Raw genomic sequence first — 22,603 nt, 5'->3', positions numbered from 1 at the left:
TATACTATGTAAATACTCAGTGCAGCGCAGCCGTTCACAGCACACACATAGTTTCGAGCGACAGATAGTATTATGGTGACAGTCGCTATTGTCATCCTGAATCCTCCTGGAGACCCAGACCTTCCCCAGATGTGGGAGTTAGATTATCTAGTACTCAGTTGCGTCAGCCAGACTTTCTTCCCTGATGTCCCCTACTTATAAATGGAAGGATAGATTTTGCTCATGGTCTCAAGTCGTTGTAATCAGTCATGGCAGGGAGGAACATGGTGCGATGTGAGAAGCAGGGCAGAATCCCTACTGGTCCCTTATCTATAAGATGGTGCTACCCACCTTTAGGGTGGGCCTTCCCTCTTCAGTTAATCCCTTTTATTCTTCACAGACAGTTCCCCAGAAGTGTACTATAGTGGTTTCCTAGGTGCGCCTCGATCTAACAAAGTTGACAAGATAAACACGAGAACAGAACCACTGGGTACATAACAATTTAAACCTGACTTAGCAGCTGAAGAGGTAGCTCAGCACTCCAGCACTTGCTGCTTCTGCAGAGGACCTGGGCTTAGTTCTCTGCACCCACTTTGGTCCACCAGCACCTGTAATTCTAGTTCCAGACTGCTCCAAGCCTTCCTCTGGCCCCCAGAGGCTCCTGCAAGCACACGGCATACGTAACTCAAGCAGGCACATGCACACGAAAATAATATATTGTTAAAACGCAATTAAACATCGTTTAATTAGTTAATTAATCAATACATTGTCAAATCTCTACATTTAAAACTTAATGATCAGGACAAAGGGTGCGGGCCAGTGGTGAACAGTTGCCTAGAGTGCGTGAGGCCCAGGTTCTATCTCCAGCACCACAGAGAGTTCATAGTTTTCTTGAGTAATAAGTTCACCTTCTCATCAGCCTGAGCTCCATTCTGGTAGGTGCTCAGTTGGTTAGCTGTTACCCTATTGGACAGCAGAGGTAAACGAGAACTGGGCAGAGAACTGACCCTGAGTGTTCGTGAGGCGGATGGTGGAGGACGAGGGGATCGTGGTTCTTTAAAACTCCCTCCTACTCTGTCCCTCAGAAGCCAACCACGGGTCTGCTAGCCATCACCTTGGCCCTACACCTCTGCGACTTGGTGCACATCGCCGGCTTCGGCTATCCAGATGCCTACAACAAGAAGCAGACCATCCACTACTATGAACAGATCACACTCAAGTCTATGGCGGTGAGAAACCCTGTTTGGGAGCCCAGTGAGCCAGGTTGGCTAGGATGACACAGCTAGAGGGATGTTGGGTGCCGGGGATGGACAGGGGCCCAGAGCGGTTCTGGATGTAGTCATTCAGTGTCAGAAGTGGTACCTGGGTATCCGGACACCGCAGCTGGCACCCTCTCTCCTTTCAGAGAGCCTGCGTAAGGAAGAAAACTCCCAGGAAGCATGGGACCCGGGAGGTGAAGAGGGAGGGTTTTCTGAAAACAGAGCTACCTGGGGGTCCCTCATTTTCCCTTGGCTGTCTCCACAGGGCTCAGGCCACAATGTCTCCCAAGAGGCTGTAGCCATCAAGCGGATGCTAGAGATGGGAGCTGTCAAGAACCTCACATACTTCTGACTTGGATGAGAGCTGCGTTCCCTACTTTGCTATTTGACTTGGCCCTGTCCACAGCTTTGGGATGCCTGGTGCCAGTACAACCCAATTGAACTCACCCTCAAGGGAGAGGGTGTTCTGGGACTGGCCAGGTCTCAGGAGAGGCTATGCCCCTGGCTAATTTGGTGGATTTCAAATCCAGACAGGGTGGACATACTGAGGCTACAGGGGCAAGGTAGCGGGGAGCCTGTTACTGTGGCATCCCCTCTCTGCCAGCACAAAGAGTTTTTGTTTTGTTTTGTTTTGTTTTGGAATGTTGGTGGTGGCTGGTTGGTTCTTCTGTTTGTTCGTTTTGTTTGTTTGTTTTTGTTTGTTTTGTTTTGTTCTTGAGACAGGGTCTTAACTGTGAAGCCCTGGCTAATCTGGAACTCACTATGTAGACCAGGCTGGTCTTGAACTCACAGAGATCCAACTGCCTCTGCCTCCCACAGGTCGGGGATTAAAGGCGTGTACTACGACGCCTGACCCCAGCACCAAGACATTATTTAACATACTATTTAATTAAGGGGTAGGAAAATGAATGGGCTGGTCCCAGGACATTCACAAAAGGAACACAATACAGTGTTCTGCCCACTTTTTAATAAAATTTACATACGATTGGCCTGTTAAGGCCCAATTCTAGAGCTGGCCTCCCAGAAAGACGGAGGCATCAAGAGTGGGAGGGTGTCCTCCAGAGAGGGGTTGCTACTTCCCAGCGGGCATGGGGGGAGCATTGACAAAGGGGTTCTACCTAGAAGGGGCCTCACCTTGAAAAGAGGTTGCAAAAGACCATTAAAATATTTTTTTTTCCTAAAACGGAAGCACTTGTGGGGCTCTGTGTCCTTTCAGGTTGGGGAGAACATTGCTGGGGGTGTGTGTTCATACACAGACCTGAGGTTACAGCAGAATTTTTGAGACCGGTCCTAGGGCGAGCGTTACCATCCTGACTGAGCATACAAGCAGTCCGAGCCCAGATCATCCCTGTCCTCAGACACCCAGCCTGGCATCCCAAGGGACAAAGGAAGGGAGGAGAGGTGAAGGGTGCCAGGTAGAGGTGGCAACACCCCCTCCCATCATCCTTCCTCTCCCTCCCCATTCCTCCAGTTACCAGGATCCTAGGCTGGGAACTGCAAGTTCTAAGGACAGGGTGGCTGCTTTCCTTCTTATATTAAGTGGGACTCAAAAACCGGAGCTGATGGAAGGTCCTGTGAGTGCAGCTGCCAGGCTCGCAATAGGCAGGGCTGCAGGACAGCACTGGAGGGACTTGGCAAGTTCCGTCACTGGTCCGGGGAATGAGGCTTTTCTGTCCCAGGTCCCTTGAAACTTCACAGTCCTGCCATTTGCTTGGCTCTCTGGCCTTATTCTCCATCTTGTAGGCTCTGCTCTACTGCCAACCGGGCCTCTTGCCACCCCTACAGCTGTTCCTCTACATCTGGAGCCAGGAGTTAGCGTTGGAACTGCCTCCAGGGGACTGGACCTCGCAGCTGTGTTCCTGGCTTTCTCAGAAAGAGCTGCAGTCTTGAGGTTCTAAGACAGCCAGACTGGGATGGGATAGGTAGGGAAGGGTGGTGGCTGGGGAGGGACTGCGGAGGGTGACACCACATCCTGGAAACCACTGGACCACCACAGGATGACACCGCCAGAACAGTACAGAGAACAGCCAGCTTTGTCCAACAGAAAACTCCCAAGGAACAGCTCAAGTAGAGTTGGGAGTGGTCTGAGGGGATTCCCATAGGTGATAGGGCTGTACTCTCTGAAGCCCTTCATTTCTCTGCTAACCAGGATAAGCTGTCAAAAGAGGCTTCTTTGTAAGGGTTTGTTGAGTGCCTCTAGACATTTAAACTTAGCTTTCCCGAAAGGGAGTGTCCACTTCTCTATCCAAGGCCTTTGAAACGGACTGTCTTGCACATGCGATCCAGCTGCCCTGGACTGAGGCCACCAACTGATACTGAACGTGCCTCCGCTTGAGCCAGAAGCCATGCACACGGGGTCACACGGCCCCTCCCAACTCCACAAGTCCTCGAAGATAGGGAGGTTCATAATCTTGGGTTGACAGCGAGACACAATCACATGCACAGTATCCAGGCACCCACCCAGCCCGTTCTGTGGGGGCGGGGGCGGGGGCTGAGGGGTGGGGGAGTGGGCCTAGCTCTTCAGACTGTGTTCAAGCAGAGGCAGTGCCCTGCAAGGCTGGGAGTGGAGCTTTCATGTGGAGTTGTTGGATGGGGTTCTTCAGGGTTCCGAGAAAGAAGCTCTCAGTCCAACTTATGCGAATGGGTCTCCTGCCAGCTTGCCTGGTACTGATTAAACCATGCCCTGAAACGGCTGCTGGAGGACAAAGAAGAAAGAAGAGAGGGACAAAACCGGAGGGTTTACACCAGGTTGGACCTGACGATTCGCTCTCTGCTCCAAGCCCCGATCCTGGTCTTCTTAAAGCCAGAAGGTGCACCCGTTTGTCTCAGTTACCTGGGGCGACTGAAAAATGGAGACTCCTGGGTCTTAGGCTGCTACGTGTGGGGCTCAGGAATCAAACTCTAACACGTATCAGATCCCCTGCTCTTAAGTCTAGACTCTAGTGTAGGAGGATTTCATGGGCCTCTCTTCTACCCGCCCCGCCCATCTGGTTTGCCCTAAACCCCATCCTAATCCCCCATGCCCTTCAGCAGTGTTAAATTAGCCTCACACACAGGATCCACCCCAGGCAGGGGATGTGGGGCGGGGGAGGGAGATTACTGCTCTGAGTCTGTCTTACTCTTGTCAGTGGCTGGGCCGGGCCATTGGGCAGAGTTTCTTGGTTTGCTGAGCTCAGACAGTTTAACAGGCCTCCGCCTAAATCAACTATGCTGCCTGACACTTGGCCCTGGGGTCTATAGGGAATTGGGGTTGGAGTGGGGAGTGGGGCGATAACGGCTGCTCAGAGCTCTGCTACTCCCCGTGAGGCCAGAGAGAAGAGATATCTGCCTGGGAGCTCAAGACATCTTCCCAACAGTGTTAGATTCTACAAAGCAAGCCCTCCTCCTTCACAGGGTAAACTCCCGAGATAGGGGAGGCTCGCCCAGCTTGAGACCATGATCCTGGGCCACACAGAGTATGTCTTTCATCTAACACGTGTAAATGCTGGCTTAATTTCAGATATTGGAGGACCTTTTTACAAATTTGTTTTATTTTAAAACCGTGTGTCTGTGCATGTTCTGTGCACGTGAGGGCAGTGGCTTCCCCCTGGAGCTGAAGTTACAGGTGGTTGTGAGCTGCCCCTAGTGGATCCTGGGAACCAAATTCTGGTCGTCTGGCCCGACATGCTCTTAACCGCTGAGCCATCTTTTCAGGCCCTCCCTCCCCTTTGAGGTTTTGATTTACGCTTTCAGAGGACGTAAGTATATATTCAGCTGCTTTCCTCCTGAGACTGTCTAGTCTGCAAAACGTTTCAACTTGGAAACAATACTGTCTGCGAGACAGTTAAGTGTAGTGTGCACAGCGCGTGCGCGCGCGCGCACACACACACACACACACACACACACACACACACACACACAGGCCCCTCCCTGCTGTGTCATTTAGTTAGCCGAAGAAACCTCTGTTTCTCCATCTGGAAAATACCGATTACCCATGCCTGTCTCACAATGAAATCTTCAGGGTCTAATGGGACCATGATTGTAAAGACATTGTGTGGACTGTAACGTGAGTTATAAACGACAGGATTGGGGTGCAGCCTTGCATAATGAAAAATGCTGAGTGTGTAGAGCCGGTGAGTTAGATTTGTGGGACCAAATTCTTGTCCCAGTACTGAACTAACCCACTTGGGGAGGACCGTCTGTCTTGAATCAAACCCACGAGCTTAGTGGGCTGTGGCAGTCAAATGACAGAGATGTAGGTTTTGCATAATTCGAGAACCAAGTGCAAACCCCTTGCTACCAGTGGTTTTCAAGTTACAGTCTGACACCTCTAGGGATTCTTGGAAACATTTGGAAAGTGATGTCACCGTTTTAGCGGTATGTGGTATGTTACAGTAGCTTCCTAAACACGGCTGAGAAGCACAACCTCATGGTTGATGTGTGCTCCTCTAAGCCTTCTGATGGTTTTGTAATCTTAATTGTAGCTACAGAAAATGGTTTGGTGGTCCAAAATCACCTTGGCTCTGTACAAGCTGCGGTCCTAGTGCGTGGATAGCCCTCAACTAATGGGGATTCCATTGTGAAATCCAGATGCATCCAATGGGATTTTTAACCTTTCCAGCTAATGATGTATGCAACAGTAGTCCCTTGATGCTGGGTAGGGGCAGTGACCCACGGCACCGAGCCATTCATGTGGTTACGGGGGGAACCCCACCCTGCTCTACTCTGGGATCCACTGTGGCTAGGTGTATTACTGCATTTTCCCCTGTGAGGGAGGACCTTGCTGTGTATCCTAAGCTAGTTCTGGTACTCACTGCGGAACCCAGGCTGATCTTGAGTTCAATGACAATCCTCCTGCCTCTTCACTACAAATTGTGTCATTATACCTAACTTAAATGCATATTTTTATTATACTATTTATCATGAGCGAAGAAGTGAATCAGGATATAACCCCATTATAAATCAAGGAACGTGTGTGTGTGTGTGTGTGTGTGTGTGTGTGTGTGTGTGTGTGTGTGTACCTACTTACCTACTTTTTTTCTCCTGTTCCATTCTTTGTCAAAAACAAAAATAAAACAAAATCCCTGATCAGCTCTATGGACGAATGAATACCTTGGTGCTATTAGCACATCAAAGTATATGCTGGCCTTCAGGCTTTCTTAGTATCTGTGTCTCTTCTCGGTCCTTATTATTCTACCCCCTACCCTAAACTCCAGATCAAGAACTTTGCCTCCTCTAATTTTTCATTTCTATATAATTCTGCCATTTGGGCTATGTACCCTCTTGGTCCTTTCTTCTCTCTGTCTCTGTCTCTGTCTCTCTGTCTCTCTGTCTCTCTGTCTCTCTCTCTCCCCCCCCCCCTCTGTCTTGGTCCTCCACTCTTTGCTGTCTCTTCCTCTCCTCTCTTCTTCTCTCCATCTCCCTGGTCCATCCTGCCAGCCATGTTTAGTTCACTAATTTCTCTCCCTTCTCGCTAGCGGTATTGCACACTTATCTACAATAAAACCTTCCTCTCAGCCATACCTTGTAGTGGCCCTGTCCTCATTTTATACAATAAGGATCTTTGGATTTCTGTGCCCGAGAAATAAGCTGACAAGATGTGGTGATGTGTACATTTTTAATGCCAGCACTCCAGAGGCAGAGGTAGATCTCTGAGTTCAAGGCCAGCCTGATCTACATAACAGTTCCAGGGCAAAGCAACAAAGGGAGACCCTGTCTGAAAAACCAAAAAGAAATAAGGTAGATTTGTGTGTGTGTGTGTGTGTGTGTGTGTGTGTGTGTGTGTGTGTGTGTGTGCGCGCACGCGCATGAGCACACAGTTGGTAGGGTGCTTGCCTACTACACACAGAGCTCTGGGTTAGATTCGAGATACCACATAAAAAGGATGTGGTCATCCACACCTGCCATCCCAGTACTCAGGAAGTGGTAGCGTGAGAATCCAAGGTTCCAGGTTATCCTGGGTACATAGCTAGATTGAGGGCAAGTCTGGGTTACATGAGACTGTTTTGAAAAGAAAAAGGAAAAATGCAAGGTTGGGAAATGACCTTGAGACTCAGTCAATGGCAAGTTTGGGAGGAGCCCAGATGCTCTGGAAGAAGCCTTAGCTGTTTCACTTTGAGGGACAGCAGGAAGAGCAGCTGAGCTCGTTAGAAGTGTTTGGCAGAGGGGTTAGGGAAACTTGAACTCTGGGAAGCCAGTGTTATTGCTTGTTCATATCAGATTCCTGGGGAGAGCTAACAGAATAAAGTATACAGAGACATACTTCCTCTCTAGGAAGGGTGGGGGAGGATGGAGCTGGGCAGAAAGAGAGAAGAGGCCTGGAGACCAAATTGCAGTTATTGGACTGGGCTATCCCAGAACCATCCATGATTCCGATCCTTCCTAAAACACCTTAACACTTGTTCCAAAGTGGGTTTTTCTCTGCCTGAAGAGATGAGTCTTAGGAGTAGAAGATGGGATGGAAACCTGTGCTCCTCTTTTCTCTGTGACTTTGTCATATCGGCGTAGCCCCGATAGGAGAGCCAGAGAAATTAAGTTACTTGAAAACCCTGCTGTAAGCTCTTACCTGCACCGCTCTGTCTATATTTTCCTCCTTTCATATTTCTCCAAAGTTCCGTGCTCATTTAGTGTCAAGAATTCAATTTCTTAGTGCCCAGGCAACAAAGCCTTCCCTGGTCCTTAAATTTCCATGCAAAAGAGGTGAAGCTTGTATCTTTAATTTCGTCCCCTTGATACCCTCTTGGCCTAATTGGCTGTGACTCTTGGGAGACGAACTCCCTCCTAAGTTCAACTTCCTAGCTGGACTAATATTTTCCTCTTGCATGTTGGCGATAGATTTCACAGGACTCACATTCTCCCAATGAAGTTATGGCTTCCTGACTCAACTTTCTAATCTTTTTGGCTGTTAATTCTTGATACACATAGCACTAGCACCACCACCATTATAAAAGAATATCTTTCAAATGCCCTCAGTACATTCCAGAAGATTGCCAACAGTCATGAGATTACTGAACAGCAGAAAGAGAGGCTTGTGTTTGTCTGGTGTTCCCCAGTCAGGGAGGTTAAGGGAACATCTCGGTCAGGGGTTCATAATGCTCTTTCCCTGTGGGTGGCTTGACTGTCCTGAAGAAGAGCACTGGGAACATGGGGTGCTAGGTATTGCCCCCCATGTTAGATATTGACAGAGGCAGATACATACAACCAGGGCCAGCTAGGGGTATAGCTTAGTGGGAGTCACATGCTAAACGTGAAGTTTAATTCCCCATGAAATAAGGAGCGCCTAATGTGTATATAAAATCAAAGATGTAGCCTGTGAATGATGTATGTTCACAAAAGACTATTTATTTAGTTTGTTTCCAAGTTCTGAGGATCTTTGCACAAGCAAGGTAAGCACCTCGCGCCTGAATTATATACCCTCATCCTTCACAAAAGGCCTTTCAGGAAAAGCTGTGGTAGGATCAAAACTACAGGGCTTGAGATGAAAGCTTTCAATGCATATTTAAGACCCAGATCAGACACAAGGGGTGGGGCGCTTAAGGAAGACTCACAATTATGGAGGAAGAGAATTGGTGATCCAACACCAAACACGTCCTCATCCAGGAAGACAATCCTTGTCTACAGAAAGAAGGGTAACTTGATATTTGTCTCGTTTTTCCCCATTTGTGACCTGGCTAGAAAGACCGAAACACGGGCACTGGGGAAAAGAAACAGGACTGGAACCCTCCTTATTCGAAGAGAACTGTTTATCAGCGACTTCCAGAGACTGCTTCAGGTCTTGAGGCTAGAACTGGCGATGATGCTGGTGTGTACTTGGAGCTTCTAAAACCAATCCAGATAAAACGCTTTTAAAGCCGCGTGGTGATGGCACAGGCCTTTTAGTCCCAGCACTCAGGAGGCAGAGGCAAGTGGATCTCAAATTAAAAAAAAAAAAAAGTGCTTTCAAAAGACCTTTGTATAGAGGAAGGAAATTTGATATTTTTGCAGCTTTGTCATTAGTTTACATCTAAATATTTTTCCCCTACTGGACAAACTTATAGCCCTTTGAATAGTTTATATTTGAATTTAAAATGTTTAAATTTGAATATCTATATAGTTAGTAAGAGTCTGAGAAGAGAGGTGTGACCAGTGGGAGAATACTTTCCTAGCATACTTGAGGCTTGGGGCTTGATCTATAAAATACAAAGGGAAAAAAAAACCAAACAAAGCAAAACCAAAATGTCTTATGGGGAAAGTTTGTAGAGCGGACTGTAAGGGCAGCACGTCTCTTCCTCTTTTTCCCCCTTGACGGACACACCACAAACCACACATTCCTGGGGTTCTAATCAATCTGGTGGATGTGAACCCTTCTGTCTCACTTCCTGCTTCATAACAGCAAATACCATACCCAACCTATTTTCCTCCCTGACCAGGAAGTGAGGGATGAATTTCCTGATAGTGCCACTCTGTCCTGAGACACCATCCAAGGACAACACCAGGTCTGTCTGCATCAGACTGTTTGCTTCATTTCCTTGAGTCTTCTAGCTCCTGAATGAAAACTCAGAGGTGGTTTCTAGGTCCGCGCTTTATAAGGACTTGTGTCAACAGGCTTCTCAGGAGCAGATTTGGTGTGGCTGTTTAGCTCTTCATTGGAGAGCACTTCCTATTCTGAGGCCGTTGAAGGGCGGTGGAAATAACCCTGGCCTTTGCAGACTGATAGCAAGCCTGAGAATTAGAAACTGGGCTCTTGTCCAGGGACTGTGTGAGCCAATAATGAAATCCCAGATATCAGAAAACTGGATCCAGGCCTGAGTAGGGGGGGTGATACACAGAATGGCTTTGTTTCTCGGGGAATTTGTGGTCTTTCCAGGTCATTCAGGGACTTAAGGTTGAGGATGAAGGCTGGCCCTCTTGAGGGAGCTGCGGCTTGTCCTTGTCAGGCCTGCCCTGGAGTATCATGTGGCCTTTATTGTTAGCCACTTCCACCAGAACTCTAGAGAAGGTGGCTTTGTGTTTGCACTGCAGCGTGGAGACATTATGTGACATTATGGAGACATTAGGCAGCTAATTGTGTTCAAACCTTACATTTGCTTGTTATAATCTCTGTGGTCTTGAGCAAGCCTTCGTGGCTTCTTTAAGCCTCAATTCCACGTGAGGATCCCTCTGGGCTGTGGTGGTGCACACCTTTACTCCCAGCACTGGGAAGGTAGAGACAGGTGAATCTCAGTGAGTTCAAGACCAGCCTGGTCTACAGAACAAGTTCTAGGACAACCAGGGCTGCATAGAGAAACTCTGTCTTGAAAATAAACACATACAAACAAACCAAAAACCCCCAAAACAACCAAAAAATTGAGGATGCTTTATCAAACTGCAAGGATTCAGGAAAACGTACGTACAGATCACTCATTTCATAACACAGGAAAACACTACAGAGGATTCATAGTTTCCCCTCCGCTCCCCCACTTCTCTTTACTATCTTTTCTCTACCTCCACTTCTTGTGAGAGTCAGCAAGGCTGGAGAAATCTGAGGGGCAAACATGTTTGGGTTTCCTTCTCAATGTTCTAGAGCCCATCCCACCTCAAACTCAAAGTGGAGGGAGCTCTGCCTACAGAAATGGTCCAGGTCACTGTATGCTTTCCTGCCCATGGTCTACTTTTTCACAAACACTGGGTGATTTGTTTCTTCTGCAGTTTGTTTCTTCTTGCTGTGTCTGTGCATGGTGGAGTTGGTCATTATACAGCCTTGTCTGATTGCGGGCACCTTGTTGCTGTCGCTTTGTCCCTTGTAATTGACTACATTTTTGTTTCCTCTGAGAGTTTCAAGGCCCTGGGCTAATTTTGTTCCATGGGGAAGTTTTGTTTTCCTGTTCTGGTTATTATGTCATAGTCCCCAATTCTAGGAAAGAATGGATACTTCCACCCTATAAATTCAGTGTGTGTGTGTGTGTGTGTGTGTGTGTGTGTGTGTGTGTGTGTATTTGAGAGGGGGGAGGGAGAAAAGAGGGGGAAAGAGAAGAGGAAGGAGGAAGATGAGGAAGAGGAAGGAGGACGAAGAGGAGAAGGAGGAGAAAAAAGAGGAAGAGGAAGGAGGAGGAGAAGAAGGAGAAGAGAGAAGGACCTAGAAGAAAATACACTGTGTTCAGGATTAGGAAGTAGCTTACCCTACCATGTCCAAGTGAAAGATCAGAGGAAATTAATGGGTCAATTCCCTTAAGTCACTTCTTCCTTCTTCTGACACATCAAGGCAGTTAACATGTAGTCCTGGGTCTTTGTTTCCCATTGGCAAGGGATGAATGCATATGAGAAGAGGGAATTCTCGTTGAGATGAACCTAGAGAGAATGGGGTTCAGCAAGCCCAGAGTCTATGACAAGCCAGAATGGTACAAGTGACAGGATGCGGGGGTTTGAGTACATACTTTCATTTCTGATGGCTTTCGAATCTCTCTTGGGCACAGCAGTGGATGATATCAAGGGAACGAAGGAAGTGTTGAAGCATCAGGAAATATAATTGAAGCAGAAAGTTACTCTGAGCGGAATAGCTGTAAAGGCTAGGCATAAGATCTAAGGTTAGGCTGACCAAGGAAACAAAGTATGGATAAGCACAAATTTGATGATGAGGAATCTCATGGTGGGTAAGAATCCCCAAAAAGGTTTCAGAAGAAGAGTCAAAAGCTGTTGAGGACCTCCCATCCTTAGGAATAATTTGGGTTCTTCAGAGTTCCATCCAAACCCCACTCCTTATACTAGAACACTGATTTATCCATCCTGTCTGCTATGATGATGTTTAGTTTTCTACCTAGGCAAGTACACTGTGGGATTTTTTATTTTCGAGTCCTATACTTGAGTGTTAATAGTATAGTTGGTGGTGATCTATAGTATTTCAAGAGGGCCTGCTTCTTGTAAAAGGCTAGAAGGATCTGGCCAGTATCCAAAGTCATGGTACTGACTTAGCGTATCTGTCAAGATTTGAAGTTGGAGGGGTTTTTTTCCTGTTTTTCCCCCCCAATGTAATCCACAAACAGAGAGTTAGCTTGTAGGTTCTGTTATAACCACAACCAGCCACAACAATGACCTTCCCTGCCTGGGAAAACTGAAGTCAAGCAAACAAAACATAACACAACAAAAAACCCCAACCAACCAACCAACCAACCAACCAACCAACCAACCAACCAACCAAAAACTCCGACCTCCCACAATGTACTTGGACTCTTGGGGTCTTCCTGTGGCACATGCAGAAACAAAAGCACAGAACAGGTTTGTTGGGGGTAATGGCCCTAACGTTTATTCTTAAGTGGGGAGTAATGGGAGGGAGAGGTGAAGAAAACTGTCCCTCTTGCACACAGAGTCCTGTCTACTGGAGAATGGATCGTTGTTCTTCGTGGTCATTAGCTGAAAGAGTCTGTCTCATCCTCCAGCCTAGATTTCAGCTCCACCCCCCCTCAAACCCACATCTCCCAGGAAGCACTCTGCAGTAACTGTTCAACAAACCCTGACCGGAGAAGTTCTCACACTCCTCATATTAGCTTGATTGTGCTGTGGGAAGGAAGGGCGAACAGGAAGCAGGGTGTGAGGGTTGGGGGCGAGGGCTCTGAACTGCACAGCCTGGCACAGGGTGTGTTGGGTCAGCTGTTCTCCAGGCGTTCACATTCTCCCTCCTTCCCTTCCTCGGCTCTGAGGACACTAGATTTGGATGGGCCAGTCCCACCACCGAGCTCAGAGGCACCAAGTCCAAAAACAGAACTGCAAAAATACAGACACAAACACCAAACAAAGTGGGGGCGGGCTCCCAGGCAAATACTCCTTTGGTCGGGGTCATTTCTCAGCCTCCAGCTTCTGTGGTATGGGCTACCCACAGTGGGGAAGCTGGGGTCTCCGGAGCAGCTCAGTGCTGGGAAAAGGTCCTCCGTTCCCCAAGGCTGTAAGGAATACAGGCACCAGGGATGGCTTATGGGCAGCAAGAGGAGCTAGCAAAGAGAACGGCAGTTTCATAAAAGCAAAGTTCTAGCTGCCACTAATGCCCATGGGAGGACAAGGTGTTTGAGGGACCTTTAGGGAAGAGCACGAGACAAAGGCCCTGAGCACTATGCACTCAGCCGCACTCTCTTCATTTTCCACCCGGGAGCCAGATTTGTGCTTGATCAGAGCTTCGAAGGAAGATGTTAACAGAGGTGCTTGGAGGCCACCCCGGAGGTGGCCAGTTCTAGGGTCCTCTGCAAAATAGCCCCAGTCCTTGGAGAACGAGAATGTGCCCTGTCCTCCTCCTTGGCCCATCCCCACCACAGTGCGCGGTCGGTCCTCAGACGTGAGTCTGCATCCGCCGCTGCAGGGGTCGACTGGGGTCGGAGTTCTGGGAAGAGGACTGGGAGTGGTGGGAAGAGGAGGCAGAAGCCTTGCTGGCCTTGTCAAACTGCACGTAGCCATCTTGTTTGCCGCTGCTGCTGACGCTGCTGTCACACTGCGTGTCCAGGAAGGAGCTGCTGTCGCTGAGGGAGCCCCTCTGAAACTCCCGCTCACAAAGCTCAATGGAAGAGCTGCCCATGCCCAGTACAAACCTCTGTCCATAGTCGTAGAGGCGGCCCTGGCCGCTCAAGGTGCTGTAGATGTTGGTGAAGGACATGCCTGTGGGCACGCGCTGTTTGCCTGTGGGACGCAGGTCTGGCTGGCAGCTGGACAGGGAGATGGTTGGAGTTGAATGGTGTTCTTTGAAGGTGTTGACGCTGTAGTAGCCGTTGGTGGGGTCCTGGGTAGGCAAAAACAAGAGGCATTTCACCAGGGAGCCTTCATTGGCTGTGGCAGGGGGCCAGGTTGAGCAATCCTACTTTCCACAGGGGAGGCAATGACGGAGGGAAGGGTTGGGGAGTAAGGGACCAGGATACAGCAAGGGTTAGCATGGCAGGGATGCTAGCAGACCCTGGCAGGGGCTTATTTGTCAGGAGGGAAGGTGATAGTGTTCCAGACGTGGTTTACATCAGGAGTAATGCAAGATCATTTAAAAAAAAAAAAAAGGCCTTTAATCGCTTTTGTGTATTTGTCTGGAACATGAATACTGACTTCTAAAACTCTATTTGTTATAAGACTGTGGGAGAGGAGAATGCTATGAATCCACCCTTAAGTCAGTTTCTCGGTGTTAGGACAAGGAGAGCAGCTACTTTCAGTCCCTCCCCTTAGACGGTGACACCTGTCCCCAGGCTGGCCTTGAGCCCTTCCATTCTGCTGGCTGTGGTTCTTTGTTTAGGTAAGGGACAGATGGGGTCATCATCTCTGTAATCCAGACCCACTGTGGCTGCTCTTACCTTCAGGTTCTGAAACTCCTTCTCCTCTTCTTTGAGGACCTCCAGCTGCTTCAGCACCGAGTCTTGTTGGAATTCACCCCGGTCCATCTACAACCCAAAAATGGCTACTCAGTGCATAGAAGGTGAGCTCAACTCCACCTCCTCCCGGGAGAAGAGGAGGAAATGAGCTCTAAGGGTTGCCATTTGTAGCCCCTGCATGGCCTGGACTGCACGAAGGCAGGTGAAACAGTTGGATACAAATCCAGACCTCAGTAATGTTGTGGAAACCCTCACGTCAAGGCAGAGACAGGAGGTGGGGGTGGATGAAGCATCTGTGAGGCCGTGTTTTCTTCCACTGGGCAGGGACATCTCCAGACTTCTCATTTGAATATCTGTTGAAAAATTCTGGCCAGGCCCTGCACTAAGGGCCCTGCATATACAGGGTAAGATGCAGCCGGACAGCTCTGCTCACCAGGGAGTTGCGCCTGAGATAAGGAAGTACCCACAGAACGTCAACACCAGCTCTACAGCGGGCTCTTTACGGCAGTCCTTCAATCAGGGCTAGGATGCTGGAAGGAATCCCAGTGGAGACGCTGGCAGCATAGCTGCTATGGATTGGATCTGAGCTGTCTCCCCAAAGGCCATGCGTTCAAGGCAGTAAGTATCCCCATGACGTGGCTCTATCAGGAGGTAGTGCTTAGTAGAAGGGAGTGAGGTCACTGAAGGTGTGCCCTAGAGGAGGCCACTGGAACTCTTGTCTCTTTTTGCTTCCTGGCCAGCATAACACAGACAGTCTTCTCTGTTGCATGCTTTTCCAGTGATAATTCTATCTTGATGCAGGTCTGAAGGCATCAGGGCCATGGGAACGTGAACTGAAACCTTGGGCCAAAAGAAACTCTTTCTCTTTTATTTTTTAGTTAATCTCTCTCCTCTGTGTTTCTCTCTCTCTCTCTCTCTCTCTCTCTCTCTCCACTTTGTAACACAGTGGGTGTGTGTGGACGTCAAATGACAATTTTTTTTTTTAAGGTGTTGGTTCTCTTTCCCCTGTGGATCTGGGGTGGGGTTTAGACTCAGATGGTCTGGCTTGAGCATCCCTGGCTTTTGCCTCATGAGTCATTTTAGCAGTGTTGGCTTTGTTGTTGCTGCTCTGAGACAGGGGCTCACTTTGTAGCTCAAGTCGCAGTCGACTGTAGCAAACTTTCTGCTTCAGCTTCCTGAGTCCTGGGATAGAGGTCTGAGCCTTTCCCCCTCCTTTGTGTGTGTGTGTGTGTGTGGCATAAATTGACCTTGAATATTTTTGCAAAGTATGCTCCATCTTATTGTTTGAGGCAAGGTTGCTAACTGAGCCCAGAGCTCACCAGTGTAGCTAGCTTGGCTGCTCTGTGAGCCTAAGAGGTCCTCCTGCCTCCACCTCCCCAAGACTTCCATTGCTGGTGCTTGCTTTTTTTCACACGAGTTCTGAGAAAATGGAACTCAGGTGCTCATGTTTGTGTGTCAAGACACCATATGGACCGGGCCATCCCCCAGTCCTGATTTTTCTCAGTATTCTGTCATAGCAGCAGAAAGCCAACTAACAAAACAGGTCCCATCTCTTCCTCACGGCAGTGACTCAAATGAACCGGAAAACTGTCTTCCTCGACCTATGCCAAACAGCCTTAGGGAAAAGATCCTGCTCTCTTCTAATCCCCACCACACCTTGGTTTTAGGACCTTGCCTGTTGTGGTCACTGGCCAGCATGCTTCTGGGCAGAGTGAGTGCAGTGATCGGTATTTGTGACTGAGTGAGCAGCTGAGCTCCAAATCACCGAGTAATGATGAGGTGTAAGACAAAGCGTCCACAGTGCACAGTGGATGTGTAAGGTGATCGGGGACCACACGGATGCTTCCCCCCAGACATAAGGTGTGTCACCCCTGCAGTGGCGCTCCTGCAGTGGCGCTCGGCCTCAGGCTCCCAACCAACTCTTTGATCGGGGGTTTTGTTTGCTTACATCTCAGTCTTGTGGGCCACTGTGCCTCCTTCCTGTTATTCCCCTACTAATCGCATTATGTTTTTTTCCTTCACTTTTCCAGTAAACGTTCTGGTTCCATCTAGAGTGTTATTGTTCTTTCCCACCAGATAGAACGTCTAAGGCACTTCCCCTTGATGATGGAGTATTTCCCAGATCATAGGGTATAAAGTCTCCCGGTGTGGAAGAAGGGGACCAGTGAGTATCTTCCCAAGGGACAGACTAGCTACAGAGCCTCAGCAAGTCCCTTCTGCCAAATTATCCCCTCTGCTCTGCCCCCAAATACTCAGGAACGCCTGCCCTCTTCCTGGGAGCATGACTTTGAGACAGAAGAAAGACCTCTGTGGGAGAGAACTAAAGAGCTCATCAGGGATGAGGGGTAGAACTGATGAAGCTTAATTAGTAGTATCATTCCTTCTCGGGTTTGGGATGTCTGTTCCATCCTGTGAGAAGGAAAGCTCTGCTATGTCAGGTACTGTGTCAGGGAGGCCCCACATAAGCTTTGCCATTGAGAAGCTCTGGAGTATGCAGAGAGGCTCCCTCGCCCAGCAGTGGGCTGTCGAAGAGGCTCATGGAGAGTACAGCAAAACCAAAACCAAGACACAGCACAGCTCAACAGTGTGTGGAGAGGGGGCAGGCTGAGAAAATCTTGGAGTGGATGACATTTGAACCAATTCTTATAGCGGGGTATGAAATTTATCAGAGACGTTCACAGGGAGAAGGACCATAGGGTCTTCGATGTATAAAGGACTCCTAGAACAGAAGTCACCAGTACTTGTGTCTGCAAAGCCAGGTACGTCTGGCTGGAAGGTGGAACTAGAAAGGTTGGCAGGTGTCGTGCAGCAAAGGGCCCGATGGCATGTTGGGTAGCTGGACTTCATCCAGCAGACATGGAAGCCACTGTGAGAGTTCAGTAGATTGTCACAGGACCAGATTTGCATTTAATATTTTATTTAGTTTGAGACAGAGTCTGGTTCATCAGTTCAGGCTGGCCTCAGGGTCATAGAGGTACCACTGTTTCTGCCTCCCGAAGGCTGGGGTCACAGGCGTGGGCTGCCAGATTTGTGTTTCACAATGACACTTTTGGCAGGGCCACGAAGGATGGATTGTGACAAGTGGCCAAAGCCAAGTTACATTTGGGGGGGTTGTTGCAGTGGTTGGGGGGGGGAAGGGCAATGGCAAGGCCCAAAATAAGGCAGTGACTGTGGAGGGGAGGTGGGGCACACAGTCGAGGCGTATTTTTGAAGCAGAATTGACAGACCCTGAAAATCAATTGACTAGAGGAAGCATAGCAGAGAGGAAAGTCAGTCCCACTCATGAAACATCAGGAGCCTCTGCCAGGGACGGATAAGGCAGCAGTTGCTCCCCATCTAGTGGGCGGATTTAGAGCCACACAGCAGTCAGCAATTCTTGGGCTCTCGTAGGCAGGCCTTGCATTCCTAGATTCTGTATTCCTAGATTCAGCCAACCGTGGATCAAAAATATTTAGGAAAAATTGCCTGTACGGAATGTGCATATTTTACTCACCATTAATCCTTAAACCATATGGTACAGTAATTGATTACATAGCGCTTACATTACATTTCATAAGTAGAGGTGATTTATTTTATATGAGAGGATGTGGGTAGCGTCTGTGTCAATGTCATATAGCATTTTATACAAGAGACTTGCACACATTCAGATTTGGGTACCTGGGAATTATAGGACAGAACTCCACACACGCGTCGAGGGGAAACGCTACTGTACCCCATACGTACTCAGGCTGTTAGTTACCCTGTAATCCTGATGATGACCCTGTTTACGTCCATTTCATAGATATGGTCACTGGGGCTCAGAGAAGCCCTTGTCCTTTATTCCTTGCTTTCTTGTGTCTGTTCCCAGATATTACCACTGCAGTATAAGGGGTCCTATGAGCTTCTGGCATAGTTGACTAGGCATCTGCCTGGACAGTTGGGAGGATCGTGGTCCTTGCGGAGAGGATCAGGAAGAGGAGGTGCCAGTTTGGTGTTGTTGAAGTTTCTCATATTTGCTTCCAGTTTCCAAGAAGATGTTTCTGCCTGACTTGTCTGTGTGTGTGTGTGTGTGTGTGTGTGTGTGTGTGTATGTGTGTGTGTGTGTGTGTGAAGGGGGAAGAGGAGAAAAAAATGCATCAAATGTCTACACCATCCCCCTCCCAGTGTGAGACCGTATATAGCCACACATGTGAATTCAAGCACAAGTTCTTTCCTTACTCAGTGGTCAGGATCCAGGTCAAGTATTGCATCAAAGATGTCTTTGAATTCCCCCCCATCACTTCACAGATGCACAAATAAACACTCAATTGGCTGAGTGTATGCCTGGCCCACTTCAGGGGCAGGAGGGGTTTGCCTGGATGCGCTGCCTGTCAGCAGTATGGAGAGCATCAAGAAGTCTGTGTTGTCAGGATGGAGTGGGGCATAGGCAGCACTCTTACCATCAGCTGCTTGATGGTGGTGTGGTCCTCAGCCTCCCGACCAGAAGCTGGCTCCTTGTGTACAATCTCCACTCGAATATCATTTTTGGCTGACACAACACCTTTGAGATCTGGACATAAGATAGGAAAGTGTAGAGCAAGAAAGTTCAGTTCTCATCCTTAGGCAAGGGACAGCAACTGCCCCACAGCCCCTTGCTGCCACCCCCTTTCCCCGCTCCACTTCAAGATTTAACCTCCCCTCAGACTCTGGATTTTCAGTTTTTGCAGGCCCCCACCCATAGAACTTCTGTAGAGATCCACTGTTGGCTGGATGGGCCTCAAAGACTGGTCACGCAAGCCATCAAGCTTCTGCAGTGTCTCCTGTGGCTAGAGAGGCTGTCCTTACACATCTCTCTACTTCCTCTAGTCAGGTTCTGTCACTCTGAGTCCTTACTCACGTTGAGAAGTCTTCTCTGTCTGTCTCTACCTGGATTTGAGCTTTCCATTTACAGGGCCACACATCTTAATGTGAAATAGACCTTAAGGTCTCTCAGCCAATCCAGAGAGCACACAGAGGTACGAGCTTCCCTGAACTATGGGAACAGCCTATTAGACAAATCTTGCTGAAATACGCTCCCTTATAATTTTCGTGGAGAGGCAGCAAGGGAGGTCTCAAGGCTATTGTGTTGGACAGTCACAAGGTGGTAAGGTTGCTCAGCTGGGAATGGAGAAGAGGTGAGGGGCATCAACAGCTTCCTCTAACAAGTGAAGGATGGGAGGTGGTCATAGCTTGTCAGGGTGACTCAGTGCATTCTGATCCTAGAAGCTCAAAGGTGGTTGGGGTCATACAAGCTATACCATCCAACTGTCTAATATCACCAATAAGGAAATGGAGGCCGTAAGTACATGTGACTTGCCCAGGGTCACAGAGTAGAAGATGGCACTTCTCCTGTCTTCACCTCCTCTCTGTCATCCTACCTTTCCCTTACTCCTGCCAGTCACATGTAACTCCAGAGCTGAGCCCAGTACAAAGCCCCCCAAATACATATATTCTTTAAGAGTGTAGTGGCCTTAGAGCTGTAGCGCTAAAGATGAAAGACCTTTAGAAGCCTGTCCAGGGCAATTCTTCACATGCTTTTGTGCTCTGTGTGGGTGACTTGCTTTTCAGGTTAAGCTAGCAGTCTTTGCAGAGCATGGAAGGTCAAGCCACCCTGTTCCCTCTGAGGTTTTCTATACACTCCACATAACAGCGCTGTGTGTCCAGCCCAAAGCACTAGTGGCCTGTCGTGCTACGTGGAGGCCAGTTGAGTTGGGTTCAGGCTCAGTAGAGTTCCCACGTGCTGCCAGACACCCTCCAGGTGCATAACAATACATCATACCCATCCCTGCCCCAGGAGCGCACAACATTGTTGTGGCCCCTGTTCTTTGTACTCCTGCTTACTTGCTCTCCTGGGCAGTCTAAGCCTGGCCTTTTGCTCTGTCCCCCTCCCTGAGATCCCGGGTCTCCCTCCCGTACTTCTCTGGGAACGGGCACAGCAGAAGGCCACAATGGTTGCCATTAGGACGAGGAAGGCCACGCCAGCTCCTACGGCCACCCCGATGATGACGGCCATTGGCACAGACTCTGTGGGAAAGAAACAAACAAGGCTGATGAGGGAAGGAGAAAACTACTCCCCTGCTGTCCCCCAGGTGCAGCCCCTGCCAAGCTGGGGCCAGACCACTGCCATGTGGGACCCTCTTGGGAATGCCTTGGTGGGGTCTGGGCAAGCACAGAGAGTCCAGTAGGGGTTAGCTCTGGATGGGAATGTTGAGCCTGGATAGAGGACATAGGGGAGGTGGAGAGTGGGGAGGAGCCAGGGGGGAGGGGTAGATGTTAGAACAGGGTAGAGAGCCAGGGAGAGGAAAACTGGAGATGCAGGAGGAGGCTAGCCTAATGTAGCTCTCTTCAGCATTAAGGGAGGAACCTATAATTCATGTACTGGTTAGTGAGTCATAAGTCCATGGCTTTCCTTCGACAACAACAACAACAACAACAACAACAACAACAACAACGGTAATGGCTCCTGCCCTTTCTTGTCCAGTTCCTTCCTTCCTTCCCTTTCTGTGGAACAAGGAGGGTGCATACAGAAAACCAGCTCTCAGGGATTTCAACTGTGAGGCAACTTCCCCCTTTGGCCCGCTGAGAATCAGGACCTATACCGCACACATGTCCGTGTCTTGAGACCAGGGGAGTTCCATCACAGCTTCCTTGCCACCACAATGCTCAGGAGAAAAGGTCCTTTCTTTGTTTCTTGACCTCCACACCCTTCTCCTTTGAGGTCAGCCCTTCAACAGCTACCATCTACTCTGATTCCCAAGGATGCAGAACTCTTCACCCTGGCACACTCCCCAGTCTGCCTCTGGCCCTGGCCAAATGGGCAGGGAGAGTAGGTGATGCTGTGGGGGCAGGGAGACTGCTTTTCTGGAAAGCTCTGCACCTTCTGTAAAGCGTCCGCACATGGGCCCTAAGCCCATGACATTAGGCCCTGAGCAGTCAGTCTACCAGTAGCTCTGAACAGCTCTTAGAAATTCTGAGGAAGGGTCCAATTGGATTACAATGAACCCAAGCCCCTCATTTGGGAAGGACACCGAAGCCCAGAGATATCAGTGGCTCATTCATGGACATGTGTGCCTTCTGGGTGTGAACGAGACCAATCCAGGTTTCCTCACTCTCCCAGCTCCCTCTCTCTGTTCGGTGTCACACGGTATTATGCTCTAGACTGCTGGCCGGTTGTGTCCCTGGTTTCATCATACCTTCTGAGCGTCTTGCCCTACGTCTCCAAGTCTCTTCTCTGTAAAATGGAGTAGTGAGAGTGTGTGTGCCTTTCGAGGTCTTTAAGGACTTTAGGTGAAAGAGTGTGAGGAAACGTCTTGGAGCAGAGCCAAGGGCCCTGCTCTCTTTATTTGTTCCGGTTCCTTTGTGTCTGTGGGAAGGACAGTAGCAGACCGAAGCCTTAACCAAGAGGAAATTCCTCTGAACGCCTGACTCCTTCCCCGCCCACATTCATCAGTGCAGCTTGGATGACCCTCAGAAGGCGAGGCGTTCCGGGGCTATGGTTAGAGTATCACTGTTCTTTTTTTCTTTTGCTATTTCGGGAAACTCAGGATTTCATGCGTACCACCTGAGTGCCCTGCTCCCTGACCCCTGGTCACTAAGGAGAAAGAAACACTGAAATTCAGGCCCCCAAACTGCTGTGAAGTAGGGGGCATCTATTAGACAGGTCTGCTGTCACAGTACCCCGGGATTCACGATTCACACACAGATTCTTTTGTTACCTACCTATTAGTGGCCAAGACCTGCAGAGGGGACAGGAGGTGACCAAGAGAAAGTAAGGATGGCAAGTCCCAAGGACTGAAAGGGGGGGTTGTTGGGGCTCGGCTCAGATAGAAATCAGGACCAAGAAAAGAGACGAGATCTCAGCCAAGCCGGCTCGGACAAACAGGTGTTCCTGGTTAGACCTCATTAGTTCTGTGGTTTGAATTGCTGTATTTTGTGTTTGGTCTAGCACTCCTGGGATTCCTAGTAAGTTTCCTAAGGAAAACTCAGGGGGTATCCCTTCCCATCTCAGAGCCAAGGCATTCTCTCTTAACTTTCCCAGGCTCCAACTTTTCCTCCGTAACTCGGGGAGCTGAGGCAGCAGAAGTATGGCCACTCCTGATTCGT

The 22,603-nt window shown here is 49.0% G+C and overlaps 2 protein-coding genes across 7 annotated transcripts in view; one reads left to right on the top strand and one right to left on the bottom strand.

The window, feature by feature from the left end:
* St3gal4 (ST3 beta-galactoside alpha-2,3-sialyltransferase 4) overlaps window positions 1-2,426 on the top strand; it is a 48,732-nt gene extending 46,306 nt beyond the window's left edge. For all 3 annotated transcript variants that reach the window (XM_032909533.1, XM_032909531.1, XM_032909532.1), the window contains 2 exons: window positions 1,065-1,208; window positions 1,504-2,426. In XM_032909533.1, coding sequence (XP_032765424.1) covers window positions 1,065-1,208; window positions 1,504-1,590 — 231 coding nt within the window. In that variant the 3' untranslated portion in view covers window positions 1,591-2,426. The remainder of the gene's footprint in view (window positions 1-1,064; window positions 1,209-1,503) is intronic.
* A 10,029-nt stretch (window positions 2,427-12,455) lies between these two features.
* Window positions 12,456-22,603, bottom strand: part of Kirrel3 (kirre like nephrin family adhesion molecule 3) — a 542,831-nt gene continuing 532,683 nt past the window's right edge. For 2 of the 4 annotated variants that reach the window (XM_032910358.1, XM_032910359.1), the window contains 4 exons: window positions 20,342-20,524; window positions 18,922-19,031; window positions 14,486-14,572; window positions 12,456-13,932 (listed from right to left, as the gene is read on the bottom strand). In XM_032910358.1, the coding sequence (XP_032766249.1) occupies window positions 13,489-13,932; window positions 14,486-14,572; window positions 18,922-19,031; window positions 20,342-20,524 (824 nt within the window). In that variant the 3' untranslated portion in view covers window positions 12,456-13,488. The remainder of the gene's footprint in view (window positions 13,933-14,485; window positions 14,573-18,921; window positions 19,032-20,341; window positions 20,525-22,603) is intronic. The other 2 variants (XM_032910361.1, XM_032910362.1) reach the window with 1 other exon arrangement.

The sequence above is a fragment of the Rattus rattus genome, chromosome 8 (assembly GCF_011064425.1).
Source record: "Rattus rattus isolate New Zealand chromosome 8, Rrattus_CSIRO_v1, whole genome shotgun sequence".
NCBI lineage: Eukaryota > Metazoa > Chordata > Mammalia > Rodentia > Muridae > Rattus > Rattus rattus.
Note: the sequence above shows the minus strand (reverse complement) of the source record. Positions and strands in the feature narration are given on the sequence as shown.